At 41.6% G+C, this 13,435-nt stretch overlaps 1 protein-coding gene across 12 annotated transcripts in view; it reads right to left on the bottom strand.

Annotated features, from left to right (window-relative positions):
• Positions 1-13,435, bottom strand: part of LIMCH1 (LIM and calponin homology domains 1) — a 165,935-nt gene that overhangs the window by 16,323 nt on the left and 136,177 nt on the right. For all 12 annotated transcript variants that reach the window (XM_052682504.1, XM_052682499.1, XM_052682498.1 and 9 more), the window contains 5 exons: positions 12,348-12,569; positions 4,231-4,324; positions 2,801-2,973; positions 2,099-2,204; positions 135-163 (listed from right to left, as the gene is read on the bottom strand). In XM_052682504.1, coding sequence (XP_052538464.1) covers positions 135-163; positions 2,099-2,204; positions 2,801-2,973; positions 4,231-4,324; positions 12,348-12,569 — 624 coding nt within the window. The remainder of the gene's footprint in view (positions 1-134; positions 164-2,098; positions 2,205-2,800; positions 2,974-4,230; positions 4,325-12,347; positions 12,570-13,435) is intronic.

Raw genomic sequence — 13,435 nt, 5'->3', positions numbered from 1 at the left:
TGTCTTGATTTGGGTTCTGCTTTTCTTCTCTCATTCTTAACTGGGGATGTTACAAGACAGTTTGGATAAAAACTTCATTTTTGTTAAATACATATCTCTAAACCAAAACAACAATGCAAAAAAAAGGTACTCACATTTGATTTGTCACTACTGCCAGGATCAGCTATTAAAAAAAGAAAAAAAGGGAAAGGAAAAGTTAAAACACAGCAAAAGAACCCAAAGAGCTCAGTCTGCAATTAATGCTATGTTGTATCTGTACAAAAAAGCTTCATGTTAGTTTCCTACTTGCTCCTGCAACCAAATGCAGAGAGGAACTGCAAGCAAAGAAACCAGAAAAATAGATCATGCCCAACACCAACAAAACTACTTCTGATTGGGATACAGAAGAGCATGATTGTAACTAACATCAGATGCTACTCTAAAACTAGCTACTGCCATCTACTTCTGGCCACAGCGTTAGCGGGATCTGGAAACTGAGCGCTACCTGCTTTGATCTACTTCTCCCTTTCAGGCTCTGTGCAAGAAAGGAAAAAGCACAGCAAAGCGACAAGGATAGAACTATACTATTCAAGAGCCACAGTTACGAAGAGGACCATTGCCATTTTCTACTGAGACATCTTTGGATTAGGTTGATTAGAAGAAATTGAGGAAGAAGTATTTACAGGTAAGTGATTCCATTCGGGTGCTGAAGCCAGAGCACCACAGCAGTACGTAACCCAACAGCTCTTTGTCAACTGTGCAACAGGAATAGATGTTTTCTACAAAGGCGAGAGGAAGGATGAGTCCCCGTGACTGCTGGCTCTCACCCACCCCACAGCTCAGGATGCCTCGCACTGGAGGCAGTGGAGGGGTTAAGCTGCTCTGCCCTTCAAATCGTGATTACCTGGCTGTGAGAAAAACCGGGAACGCCGCCAGTCATTCCGCACCCTGAGCGGAACTGTGACCCCGCGGGGCGGCTCTGCAGGAACGGCACAGGGTCAGAACAAGAAACTGTGGTCAACAGGTGAGGATGGGCCATCAGACCCATCAGCAGGGTTCTTACTGCAATAGCTTTGTAAAAAGCGGCCTAGCTCTTGAAGGACTTGTAGATCTCATGGAGAACACAGATTTGAATGCTACTTTTGCAATATAGTCCCTAACCCTATATCTTACAGTGAACAGCTTGGGTTGGAAGGGACCTTAAAGATCATGTAGTTCCAAGCGCCAGTATGAGTTCTAGCAATAGTGCTAATTCACTCTTACATTCGTTTCTATTGGAGATGCACATTTTAAAGGATTGTGGAACCTTATTTGTAATATACGTGCTGTGAACACTAGAGAGCAGCCAAGTGTTTCAGCATCACTCAGAACATGCCAGGGAGACCTACACTCTACTATCCAGTATTTGAACTGATTTGTGCTTGAAACTAAACAGTATTACCTTCAGTTATTCCTATCCTGAAAACACTCTGATAATCATTACATTACTTACACATACACAAACAAGACAGCTTCAGATAATTACTCCCTTCCTCTTTCACGATCCCCACATATATGCATCTCTAAAATCAAGATGAAATAAAACAACTAAACATTACCAATCTCAAGCAAAACTTCATCAGGAAGGCAAAAGAAAAAGTTCTGCTTTGCAGAACTTGTGACCTGCACAGGTCAAAGATGTGGCCAGATACAAACATTGTTTATCTATAAACACGAGCTACAGCTGAGTGCAGAATTAATCTCCGGGAATTTTTGTTGTGAGATAAAACCAATCACTAAGCCATTTTCATCTGTGAGCAGCAGTACTAGTAAAATATAATAGTCATGGCCATAACACTGCATCCTAACAATTGCTAAGCTTGACAAGTGCAAGTTAGTGCCTATCCTGTTCCCCTTCCTCCATGTCACAATCCTGCTGTTGCATTTAAAGGGAACAGCAAGAAGAGTCCTTTGCATCACAGAAGACAGACTTCTATCAGTCAGATGCATGTAGAAATAAAATATTTTATCTCTTGAAATCTCCAGTTCAATAATTAGGCATTTCCCCCTGAACACAACACACACATCTAGTTATGTTCAGCTGAGTTCTTTGCAGCTTCCAACCTTTCTTTTTGCTCACCTTGCAGATCAGAATTATGCAGAGTGACCTGGCTGGTCTCTGGCAATTTCTTCAAAAATGGCAATACTACACTCCCTTCTTGTTCTAGGGCATTCGGTTTCATTACCTGTTCAGACATTTTGGAACAGAAAACTGCATTGAAAAATCAGCAGATACAATCAAAGGTTAACTTAAAACCCTTTCCTTTTATTTTCTGAAACAACATTATTAAAGATCAGTAAGCTTCTGTCTCCAGAATTACAACGTAGACTTGCAGTATTAAGTTCTGGAAAATAACCATTAGTTCAGTATTCACACTATCCTGCACACCAAAGCTCATTCTAACCCAGGACCAACAACTAGTGTTATCAGTATGGTCACAGCCATTCTTTAATGCTGTGCTTATTCAACACTTTAAGGAGACTATGCAGGCAAGCCGCACTGCTTACGCCTTCTTAATGTCTTGCTCTCCCAACAGTGGAGGGACTGGGCTTTGCAGGCTAAGCATCCAGTTTCTAGGTTCCTCCAGAAGGAGGGACTCTTGATGATCACAGGATTTGGCACAGAGATCAACCTTCAGCATCGTTTCTTGACATATTTTGAAGGAACTCCCGATGTAACGTTACACAGAGAGGAAATATCAACCAGCTATTTGCACAATACACATTTCTTTGTGAGGTCCACCTTTGTTTCATTTTCCACTCCCTTTCTTGCTGTACATACCTCCTGCATAGCAGGGAGCGCTGCCTTCTTCTGCTTCTCCACTTCAGGTTTCTTCACATCTTTCTCACATGGAGCAGTTTCCTCAGGAGGGACAGGACTAGGAGAAAATTCTAAGCTCTTCACAACAGGGCTGGCACAAACTACAGTTGACTTGAATTGCTTTTGTTCTGAACCTACTCCACATATACAAAAGAATGTCATTAGGGTACGATATTTTTTCAAATAAAATACTGACTTATTTCTTATAGTCCAGTTTCTTACTGAGCATATTTTGAGCCCATAAACTGGTTATGTATATACATACACTTTAAATCTCCTTTCTGCAACACAAGTACAGTGAATCTCTCAGGGAATACAAAACTTTAAGGATGAAATACACCTGACAGAAAGTAGATGCTGACACTTCACTTGGTCACCACTGTGGGACATCTGTCATAGTCAACAAAAGCACAGAGGCACTTCGTGGGGGGAAGGAACCACTCTATTATATCAGGTACTTCTCATTCTCTGAAATGAGCTGCAGCCTACAACATGCCTGCTGAGGTACAGATCTCTGTGCTGCACATTCCAAAGCTGTGTGATGAAGCCTTCTCTAACATGCTATCCAGTTACGCACATTCCCTACTCTACAAGATCACACAGCTTGGACGGCATCTACCCCTGCAAAGCAGACACCATGAAAATCCACCCTTTTACTATTTTAGCTTTTACATTCTCTCAGTTTTCTTAGTCAGTTTCCTTTGCTATCAGTGCTTAACATTTAGTGTTTCTCACAGGTGTGGAGCCCGACAAAATGCGGCTTTGTGATTTGTAGACAAACATCCCCAGCTTCTCACTGCTGACTGTTGAGAAGAAAATTGGCTGGTTCAATGCTAGACTGCAGCTTCTGTGTGACTTACCAGGTGGAATTCCAGATTGTTAAGCTCTGTGCTGCTATGCAATGATTTTCCTACCTGAAAGGCTGGTCTGTTTCCATTTATGAGACCAAGTATTTAAGTCAGCTGACATTGCTAACAGCCAGTGTGCCTCACAGCTGTCAAGAAAAGGCTGGATGTGCTTCTGATCTTGGGGTGATGGTATCCATTGATGCTTGAGAGCAAAGTTCTCATTAGGCCACATTTATCCTCAGAAATCAGATCAGTGTATTTACGTGCCAATTACAGGAAGAGATTTCCTTTAAACACCTATTTCAAACAGTACCTTTAGCTTACCCACATCAAGCTGAACTTTGATAGATCCATTTAAAAAAAATGGACAAAAAAAAGTTCATGATTTCAGTATGATAAAACTCGTATTTTGAGACTTTGAGTAATGCTTCAGAAACACCCTCATGAGCAGCATTTGCATTTTACGAGCAAATTAATCTCCCCACATGAGAGAGGCACTTCCCTGGATGGGCAATCAGCCTGGGGCAGCAGCCATCCACCCACCTGGGGACAGCTCTGCTGGGCTCCTGTGTCCCACAGCTCCAGGGCTGCCTTCTGCCTGCTGGCTGGTGGCCGGATCCGCTTCCCCCAGCAAGGTCTGTGGAGGAGTGAGACAGTCAGTACAGTGGAAATGGAAAGATGTATGACAGAAGGTCAGGTGCTTGCTGCTGCTCTGTAACCTAACGGGCTGTTTAGAGCTCATTGGGAAGCAGCACGCAGAATGAGCTCGTGAGCAGCTCTGCTGCTCTGGCACCAAGTCACTGGGCCTTAATCTCCTCTTTTGAAAGTTCAGCAGCAGCCATTATGCAGTTGCTTTAGAACAGCTCATAACAGCTTTTAGAATTGTAGGATATCTCGAATTGTGTTAGCTGGAGATAAGCATACATTTCACCCCCAGTTTTCTCTTCCAGAATAACACCAAAATGTATGCATCAGTGAAAAAACAGCACATAGGAGGGCTTTAAAAGTGTCAATGGAATTAAATACTTCCCTTATTTCATGGCTGTCTAAACAATCTGTTATCTGAAGGGAAAAGCCAGAGTTGGTATTGAAGGTAATGAAATACTTGAAAAGTTATTGAAAGAGTGCTGAAAAATACGGTGAGACCATATCAAGCCCATAATCCAAATTGCTGTGAAAAGGCAGCTTCCTGCCCCAGCACAGCCTGCTGCATAGCTAACCACATCAGCAACACACCAGCAACATTCCAGCTGATTGATTTAGCAGCTTCCACTTCACATCCCATTTCCCAGTAGGCAAATGAAGAAACACTGCAGCAAATCGATCAGCAGCTGATCTAACACAGAGAGAAAATGGCGCATTCAAAGAGAAAGGAAAAAAAGCAGATTACTTTTCAAAATGAAAAGCAACCATATCATCGCTGGCCTATCGTAGATGTCCTTTCCTGTCCCTGTCTCTCATTTATCAACAGCTGCAAGAGTGGAATGATGAAATTTGCTCCTTTCTGGGGGCAAGATTCACACTTCTACCTTCTGCATGGATCTGTTCTGCATCCTCAGAGACAACTGTGAGTCTACAGCCCTCAGCCACTCACACTCACACCCTCACACCCCATGGGCTGTCCTAGCTGTGTCACCACGAACATCTGGTCAGTATGCCAGTGCCCATGGATACACACTGGCTTTGGAGAGCTTTGCTGTCAGCAGCAGGAGCAAATCCCTGTTGCCCTTCTCCTCTTTCTCCTCTTGGGGAAGTGTACAAGAGGTGGGGAATGGTCTGGGAAACCACTCTGTGAGCAAGGTCTCAGTGCAGGGCTGTGGGTAGGGAAGTGAGCAGAGCAAGCCCACAGGCAGTCAGCAGCAGGGAACAGCAGGAGCAGCCAGGAGCTGAGCCCTCACCTTGCAGCAGGACAGACACCAACGGCAGCTTTGAGCATCCCAAGAGGCAGCACATCCCCACCTGTGCTCGCTGGGGAGGGCTGCCCCAAGCACTGCCTGCTGCCTTCCTGTACACCTAAGGCTTACGCTCCAGGCAAGGCAGAGGTGGCAAATCTAGGCAAACACAGCAGGTTTGCCCTGTGCCATTCTATTGCTCTCTTCTTCCGCATAACACATCTGGGCCTTCCCCAGCTCACCTTTTCCCTCCAACCTTGCCCAAAACAGATATAAGTATTAATTTCTCCTCTAGAACGACCAGGCAGCGTTACAAATTACCGTTTCCATCCTTGGAGGCTTTCAAAGTGAATAGGAGGCTTTCAGTGAATAGTAACTCGGTCTGCTCCCACACCTCTCTCTGCTTTAAGCAGAGGACTCCATTAGAGACCTGCAATCTGAGTTATTCTGTGGTGCTACAACCTCTTAAAACTAAATAGCTGACATTGAAAACTCAGTGTTTGCCCTCAACAAAGCACATTTTAACTGGAAATTCAAAAGGCACCTACCCATCAATCCTCTTTATCCACTGCCCTAAAGCATAAATCTTCCAACTGTTGCATGTTTCAACCATTAATCTTCAGATTATTATTATTTTTGTTAAAGCAACAGAACTCACGCTCCCCTCTCAAAAAGCAGCTGCTCAAACTGCAAATTTAAGAGGTTGAGCAAATGCATTGAGCTGATGCAACCTTCTCCAGTTCTAGGGTTCTCTTGAGAACCTACACATGGTGCTATGTGCTGCTGCTGTCCTCCATAAGTGAAAGCACAAATAAATCTACCTACAATCTTAATATCCAGTACGAAGGTTGAATAGGGTATAGGTACAGATGTTATTTATGGAAAAGAGAAGTTTAAAAAAAGAAAAGAAAAGAAAAGAACTACTACTTGCTGCAGGAAAAATGAATTTGAAAATGACACGCTGCTGCAGAACCCCTGCTCCTGCTCATGAGACTTGTCTCTTCTTCTCTCCACTGAGAAATTATGTTGGCAACATAAAGCTAAAAATATAAAACTGATTAGTAAGTAATTTACAAAAAAAAAATTAAATGAACATCACTGGGGAATGCTCATTCCCAGTATATCTAATTCTATTTAAAATTCCAAGTGATGTAATATTTTCTTTTATCCACAGGTATATGATACTTCTAAAAACGTTTTACCACAGATTATCACTTGCATTTCATAAGTATTTTGTAGTCAAAGTATGATATTACCACTGAATATGTTAAAAACATTAAACATTTTAATAGCAGCTGCAAAGTCTGTGTTTTGACATGGCCACTGAAATCTCACAGATCTCACACTTGAGGACAAAGGACCTACACAGACTGTATGCACCACAGGTATTTGTGTGGGAAGAGGCATCACTTACTCTGCTACACGTACCTCAGAGGGAAGCTCCTACGCCGTGTTACCAAACGCCTGCTTGGTGTGACAATAAATCAGTTCAGCTCATGGCAGAAAGGACTTCCATCCCACGAACAGGCATTTCTTTAATTATGACCGCACAAGCCAAAAACAGCCACAATGCATATTGCTGCATCAGATCATCATTAAACCCTAAAAATACTCTAACTAGGAACTCTCAAAACACTGAACTTCACAACTTCTACAAGAATTCAAACTCCAAATGAAGTTACAGTAGAACTTTATTAAACCTTATTGTAAATTAAACCAAAATGTAGGTCAGTTGACACTACTTGTACACGAGATCACATAAAATGTTAATACTGTATTTTGTATGAAAACGTGACAAAGCAAGCTGTCTAGAACCAGCAAGAACACAGAGAAATATGGAAGAATCAGGTTAGAACTGAGGTTTGAGTTCTGTAAAACCATTCAGAGATGTAATGGTTGTAGTATCAATAGCCACATGTACAAATTACCCAATACATCTTTTAAACTTCTTCAATGGAAATTGTATACATAGCATTATTTTCCATGTTCTACTGTAAGATTTTAAAATGCCATAACATAGTTTTCTAATCAGAGCCAGCATTTTGTCTTCTGAATAGTAACACTAACATGACCGCGGGCTGCCACAGCCAAGTGCTGTGTGTGCCATGTCCATGCAGTACTACCGCCAGAACACTGCTCTGACATGCTAAATCATCTGCCTCTTTTACTGGCAGCTATATAATACTATAATCAGATCAGCTCTTACAGCCAAAGACAGAGTGGATCAGTAATTGACAGAGAAGACTTCAAAGTGTTGAAAGAAACAGTGTCAAGTATTCCTACTAGAGTTATTTGTTCTAGTTATTATCGCTCAGTTGGGGCATAAAATAATCTCCCATCACTGACAGACATTGAAAATTGGATGGGGGCCTGGAGGATGGGAGATATGGATATTAAATTCATAACCACATTTCAAGCAGAGTTCTGTTCTACCTACTTCAAAGTTTCATTGCTCCTATATCTCACCCTAACTATTCAGGTAACCCAGCCCTCCTTGCATCCTCCTGCACATGGCTCAAGGAAAAGCTGTCAATCTGGAACATATCTACTTACTCTGCAAGTGTTTCTTGTAATGAATCAAAGAAAAAAGACTTGTCTTACCAGATCTGTACAAATCAAGATTTCAGTCCTGTTCTCTTGTAGTTTGGCCAACAATCCCCAACCACAAGAAAGCTTATACTTTAATCTCAGTTCAACCAGTGGATTTTTGAAGATGAAGGAGAGTGTTACTGGGATATAGAAAAAAGTTTCTTCTTGTGCCAAGTAAGCAGTGAGTAGAAATGGACATGTTTAAACCGGCTAACTAAAAATTAGAAGAAAGCCTCAATCTCCCCCCACCAGACCCTGATTGTTTTAAAGTTGCTGTCTACATTTATTTTCTTTGTGGTTGATCAGAGCAAAGCTATAATTAGAACTATAGCAAACCAGTCATTTCTAAATTGTTATTCAAAGTTTGGTTAAAGTAAAGTGATGTAACTCTGACAAATTATTCCCTCTATACTAAAATCTGCATGAATATTGTTTTAAAACAAAACATTTATTTTGCCAACTTCTAATTCAAAGAGTAAGAGAATACAATTTCTCAGTATTTGTAATGTATGTAACTGCTATGTATATCAGAAAGAAAACAGAACCTAATGGCTGACAGATAGGACCAGGCTCTGGAGATGATTTTCACACTGTTGCTGGCACTATCAATGCCTGACCAGAGAATTCTGAGCATTTCAATTTTGGGGCCCTTGCCCCAGTTTTTGCAACTGTAAAAGGGAGCTGTGTTTTTTCTGCCACCTCTCTTAGCTGCATATTGCTCCGCAAATACTAGTGGGATATTTTCATTCTGCTGATAGGCCAAATTTTCCCTTCCATGCAAAGTCACCCTTCAATCAGAGACAAAATATGACAAGCTACTTTGAATCAGGGCAAGTCTGCTGTAAAATCCAAAAGAATCTAAGAACCCTAAACATATAATACAGACAACAAGCAGTTTCTTGAAAATATTCTTCTTTACCATTCATCCTACCTGCTGCACCTTTTGCATCCCAATCCATAATGAATTCATACAGGAGTTGCCTCTATTTCCTACTCAGTCTCTGAACACCAGTCATTACAGGGTTCACATACACGTGAGGGTGCTTCTTTGTCAGAAGCACAACCTCCACTGAGGTATTACCCTTACAAAAAGACTCCTATGTCTACTCCCCAAACTCCTAAATCATACTGGCGTTTCAAGAGGTACAACTCAACTGAACTTTTTTTTCCAAAATTCAGGCCAAGAGAGCTGTTGAAGTACAGCTGCACAGCATCTACCCATATTGCAGACAGTGCCTGAGGCCAGCCGAACAGATTTAGAGCGGGGCTATGGAGCTTCAAAGGGAAGGCTGCCAGGCAGAGAGAAGACAGGAACAGCCACTCTGACAACTGAACTGAAACAGCAGGGGAGCAGCCAGCAGAGGGATGGAGGAGGAAGGGGCACGCAAGGAACAGGAAGAGAATCAGATGAGGAGGACAGGAGGGACAAAGGTAACATGTGTATGAAAAGGAATATATGTTCTCACAACAGAGAGAAGAGGAGGAAACTGAACAAATAAAATACAAAAAGAAAACAAATCCAGAGCAACTGGAGGGAAAAAGAAACACCCTACCCTAGAAACAGCATCTCCTAGCAGACAGAGGAACAGCCTGATTCTTACTCCAGGCTTGGGAAGGATATAACTAACAATTCTCTATAACAATCAAGAAAAGCATAGATATAAACACAGTGAAAGTGAGCTTAGAAAAGCCTTTGAAAACATGCACTGAAAATACTGCATCTATTTGTAAATTTTCTTCTCAATGGAAAATACATTAGTTGCTTCTTTCATTTTAGCTAGCTTTGCTTTTTCATCTTGGCTGTTTCTTATCCCTGCTCACATCTTCTCCTCTCCTCAAAATACAGTAGGGTTTAGCATCAGACAGAAATTCTGTAAGTGGGTCAAACTAAGCATATGCTTGATCAGCCTGCTACAGAGAAAAACTATTCTTTTGAAAAATGCCATACTATTACCTTCTCACAGAAGGACAGAGTGGCCAACTGAGCTGCTGTTTCATGTGACAGTAGCAACATTACCATTAGCTAGAAGAGTCTTAACTTCAGCCTTGCCCTCGTTTCCCCAGCTGGCAGAGATGCAGTGGCAGCTTCATAGGTTTTCCTACTTCCAAGGTGTTTTACAAGGAGTGGGACAAGCCCAAATGGCTCTTTTCTTTCGACACGTGGATTCTCAGCCTTCTTAAGATGAGCTGTACCTTCAGAAATGCATTTAATGCTCTGAACTCTGCAGATATAGGCTGACATCACTGTACAAAGTTGTTCAGAAATGAAGGGAAAACAGGAAGGTGGCTGAATGAAGTGACCCCACAGTAGCAGCTCAATTTCAGCAGGTAAGGCCCCAGACTGATCCTATCTGTATCGAGCTGCCTGGCAGCACTGGCCTGCGTACCAACACATGGTGATGAAGCCAAGTGTAAGCACCATACCCCAACTCTGTAACTTGGTACCTAAGCCCTTCATAGCCATTAACTAGACCACTTCTGTGTAAATTACTAAATTACTGCCTGGAAAATTAAAACTAAGGATCTGGGCAAAGAGAAATAAGTTGCCAGATGAAACAAAACTGTAAATCTCACCTCAAACTAGCAAATTCCCTTCCAGCCATAGGCAGGTCCCCCTCTCTCTTCTCTCACAATACCCAAGACATTCCATTTGTTTTTCCCCACTGTAAATTCCCTCAAAGCAGCCTCTTCACCTTGCTTTGCCCTTACTGTGCTTGACATGCACATCTTTCTTTGAGGCTGATGCACTTGGAGTAATTATTACAATTTGCACTAGTCAGTCATGTTCTGACCAGATCATGAAGCTAATGATATGAAATCTCTTCTAAGAACAGAGAAGTTGCACTATTTGTGTGCATGTTCATTCTCTCTAGATGACTTTATCATGAGTTTATCTGCCACAACTATGCTGGTCTGGAAATAGTAAAAAGAAGAAATAGTAATATTTTATTAGCTACTATTCTGATTACCATCATGCTTTTAATCTAGAGCAAGCTGAGGACTCTCTCCATCCTCCAACCATTCCCATTACTAGCTCTCCCAGATCAGATGCAATGCCTACCTGGCTTCTCTGTTAGACCCAATTTATTCTGAAACTAGTCTCAGCTCTGCCACCCATCTGCTTTCCTGCAAACCGTTAACTCTTGACTCTACAGCAGTTCCCCCTGACAGGATCAAGTCTGTGCTCAAGACACATTCCAGTGTCCATGTGTGCTGGGCGGCCTGTGGCCAAAGACTGTCATGAAGCAGAGAAGTAAGGTAAGATGTACAACATTTGACATGAATGAACCATCACTTCCCGCCTACTCCCTATTATCCACCTGGACGATATTTGAAAGGAACCTAGATAAAAGCAAAAATTATCATACTCCAACTCTCACCACATCTCTGATTCTCTTTGTAGTTATACAAAAAAGGAATGTTAAAATTCCCATTCCTGACACTTGTTTGCAATCCTTTAACATGCATTATTAATAGTCCAGTCCTTATTTTTGTTTTGTTTTGTTTTTAACCATCTACTTTTATTACAGCTTTGTGGCCTCTAGATTCCTGTTGTGATATGCTCCAGTTTTTTTGGTTTTTTTTTTCTGCATTCCTCTCTGGGGAAGGGGAGAGAAAAATGAAAAGGTAAAATTAATTTGCTTCTCTGATGAAGCAGTTAAGAAGCACATTGGTCCTTCGAGTATTTCAATAGCTTCTCCCCTTTTTGAATATTTCTGAGAGGAGAATGAACGCTCAAAACTGCCTGCGCATTCAAATCCTCATTTGAAAACTGAAAACTGAGACTAATTATAATGGCTCACACAGTCCAATTATGTTGCTGATCTAATCAGCTAGCATCAGGAGAAGAGTTGAATAAATGTGCACAATGGCTGGGACACAGAGTCAATTTCTCCCTGGCCCAGCATATTAGAAGTATGCTTATCAGTTGCATGCCATCCAAAAAAAAAAGAAACGCTGGCTGCAAAAAGTTTTTGAACCTTCCCTTCCCATTTCTGTACCCACATCCCAAAGGAAGAAACCTTTAATTTACAAAGGATTTTTTTTTCCTGGTCTGGGCACACCCTCTCGAAATAAAACAAACATAACCATTTGGAATTCATTAGTTAGTGATTAAATACATCATGAGACAGAAAATTGGCAAAGAAAGTAAGGCTGGTTTGTTCGTGTTGCTCTTACTGTTGGCTCTCCGTGCACACTCTGAGTGGCAGGCCTCTGTAAACTGAGCTCAACACTTGTGGGGTCCTTCTTCATCTCCATGGGGGGCCTGTCCCCGCTGGCTACTCCGTCAAATTTCAGAGATCTGCTTGGCGATTGAGTAAATATTACTGTTGTACACTCTTTATCCTTCTCTTCAACGCCGTTGAAATTCTCTCCATTCATGCTGACTTTTCCATCTACCTGCAGAATACAGTTAAATAAATACATTGAGGAAATCAGCACTCAAACAAGCTCAGGGAATCAGCAATTCAATACAACATCACCATCATTAACACAGTCTACACCATAATTACAGGACAGAGACAAGCACACACTTCAACAGGACAAGACAGCAGAAAACTCCAGTCTAGATGGTGTTCCTAAAGAAAATACAGAGCAGAAATTATGGATTTTCCTGGATTTCCCAGTTACCCACATTTTGTTCTCCCAGTAACAAAAAAGTAACCTTAATGCACAAAACCTGGATTTAAAAGAAAACCAATGCTTTAGGTTATATTTAGATGAAAACTCCAGGGTTTCACATTGTGTCATGCAAGAGGCAAGTATGCATTCCAGGGTGACCTACTCTGTAACCTGACAGCCTCACCACAGCATTACTAGATCGTACTTCAGCCACGTGAATTTGGAAGGATCAGGAGCAGCACTGTTCATCTACTTGTTTATCTACTGTTTATAACAGGGAAGCAAGAAACTAACAAATAAAAGTGGGCATTCCACCTCCTCTGTGAGACCATAAAATAAATAAGCTCTTTCCCCAAGAAATGACTTTATGCAGTCACTGTGGAAAGGAGAGAGTAGAATCAATTTAACTACTTTTTCCTTAAGCGTAAGCTAAGAAACACCTTGACAGCCCTACATTCTCACTCTTAAACAAGGAAGAAAATACAAAATAAGCATTAGTTTCTTCCTTTGCACTGATTCAGCTTTCTCTTAGGAGAGAATTACATTTTAAATGATGCTTTGGTAATGCTTCAACAGTTCCTTCCACTTGGCAAGCTGTCTGTAGAAATGCAGCCATACACAGTTACTCACAGTAAGAGATCCCA

Source organism: Tympanuchus pallidicinctus, unplaced genomic scaffold (assembly GCF_026119805.1).
Source record: "Tympanuchus pallidicinctus isolate F22 unplaced genomic scaffold, pur_lepc_1.0 scaffold2, whole genome shotgun sequence".
Lineage (NCBI taxonomy): Eukaryota > Metazoa > Chordata > Aves > Galliformes > Phasianidae > Tympanuchus > Tympanuchus pallidicinctus.
This window is presented reverse-complemented; position numbering and strand designations above follow the sequence as displayed.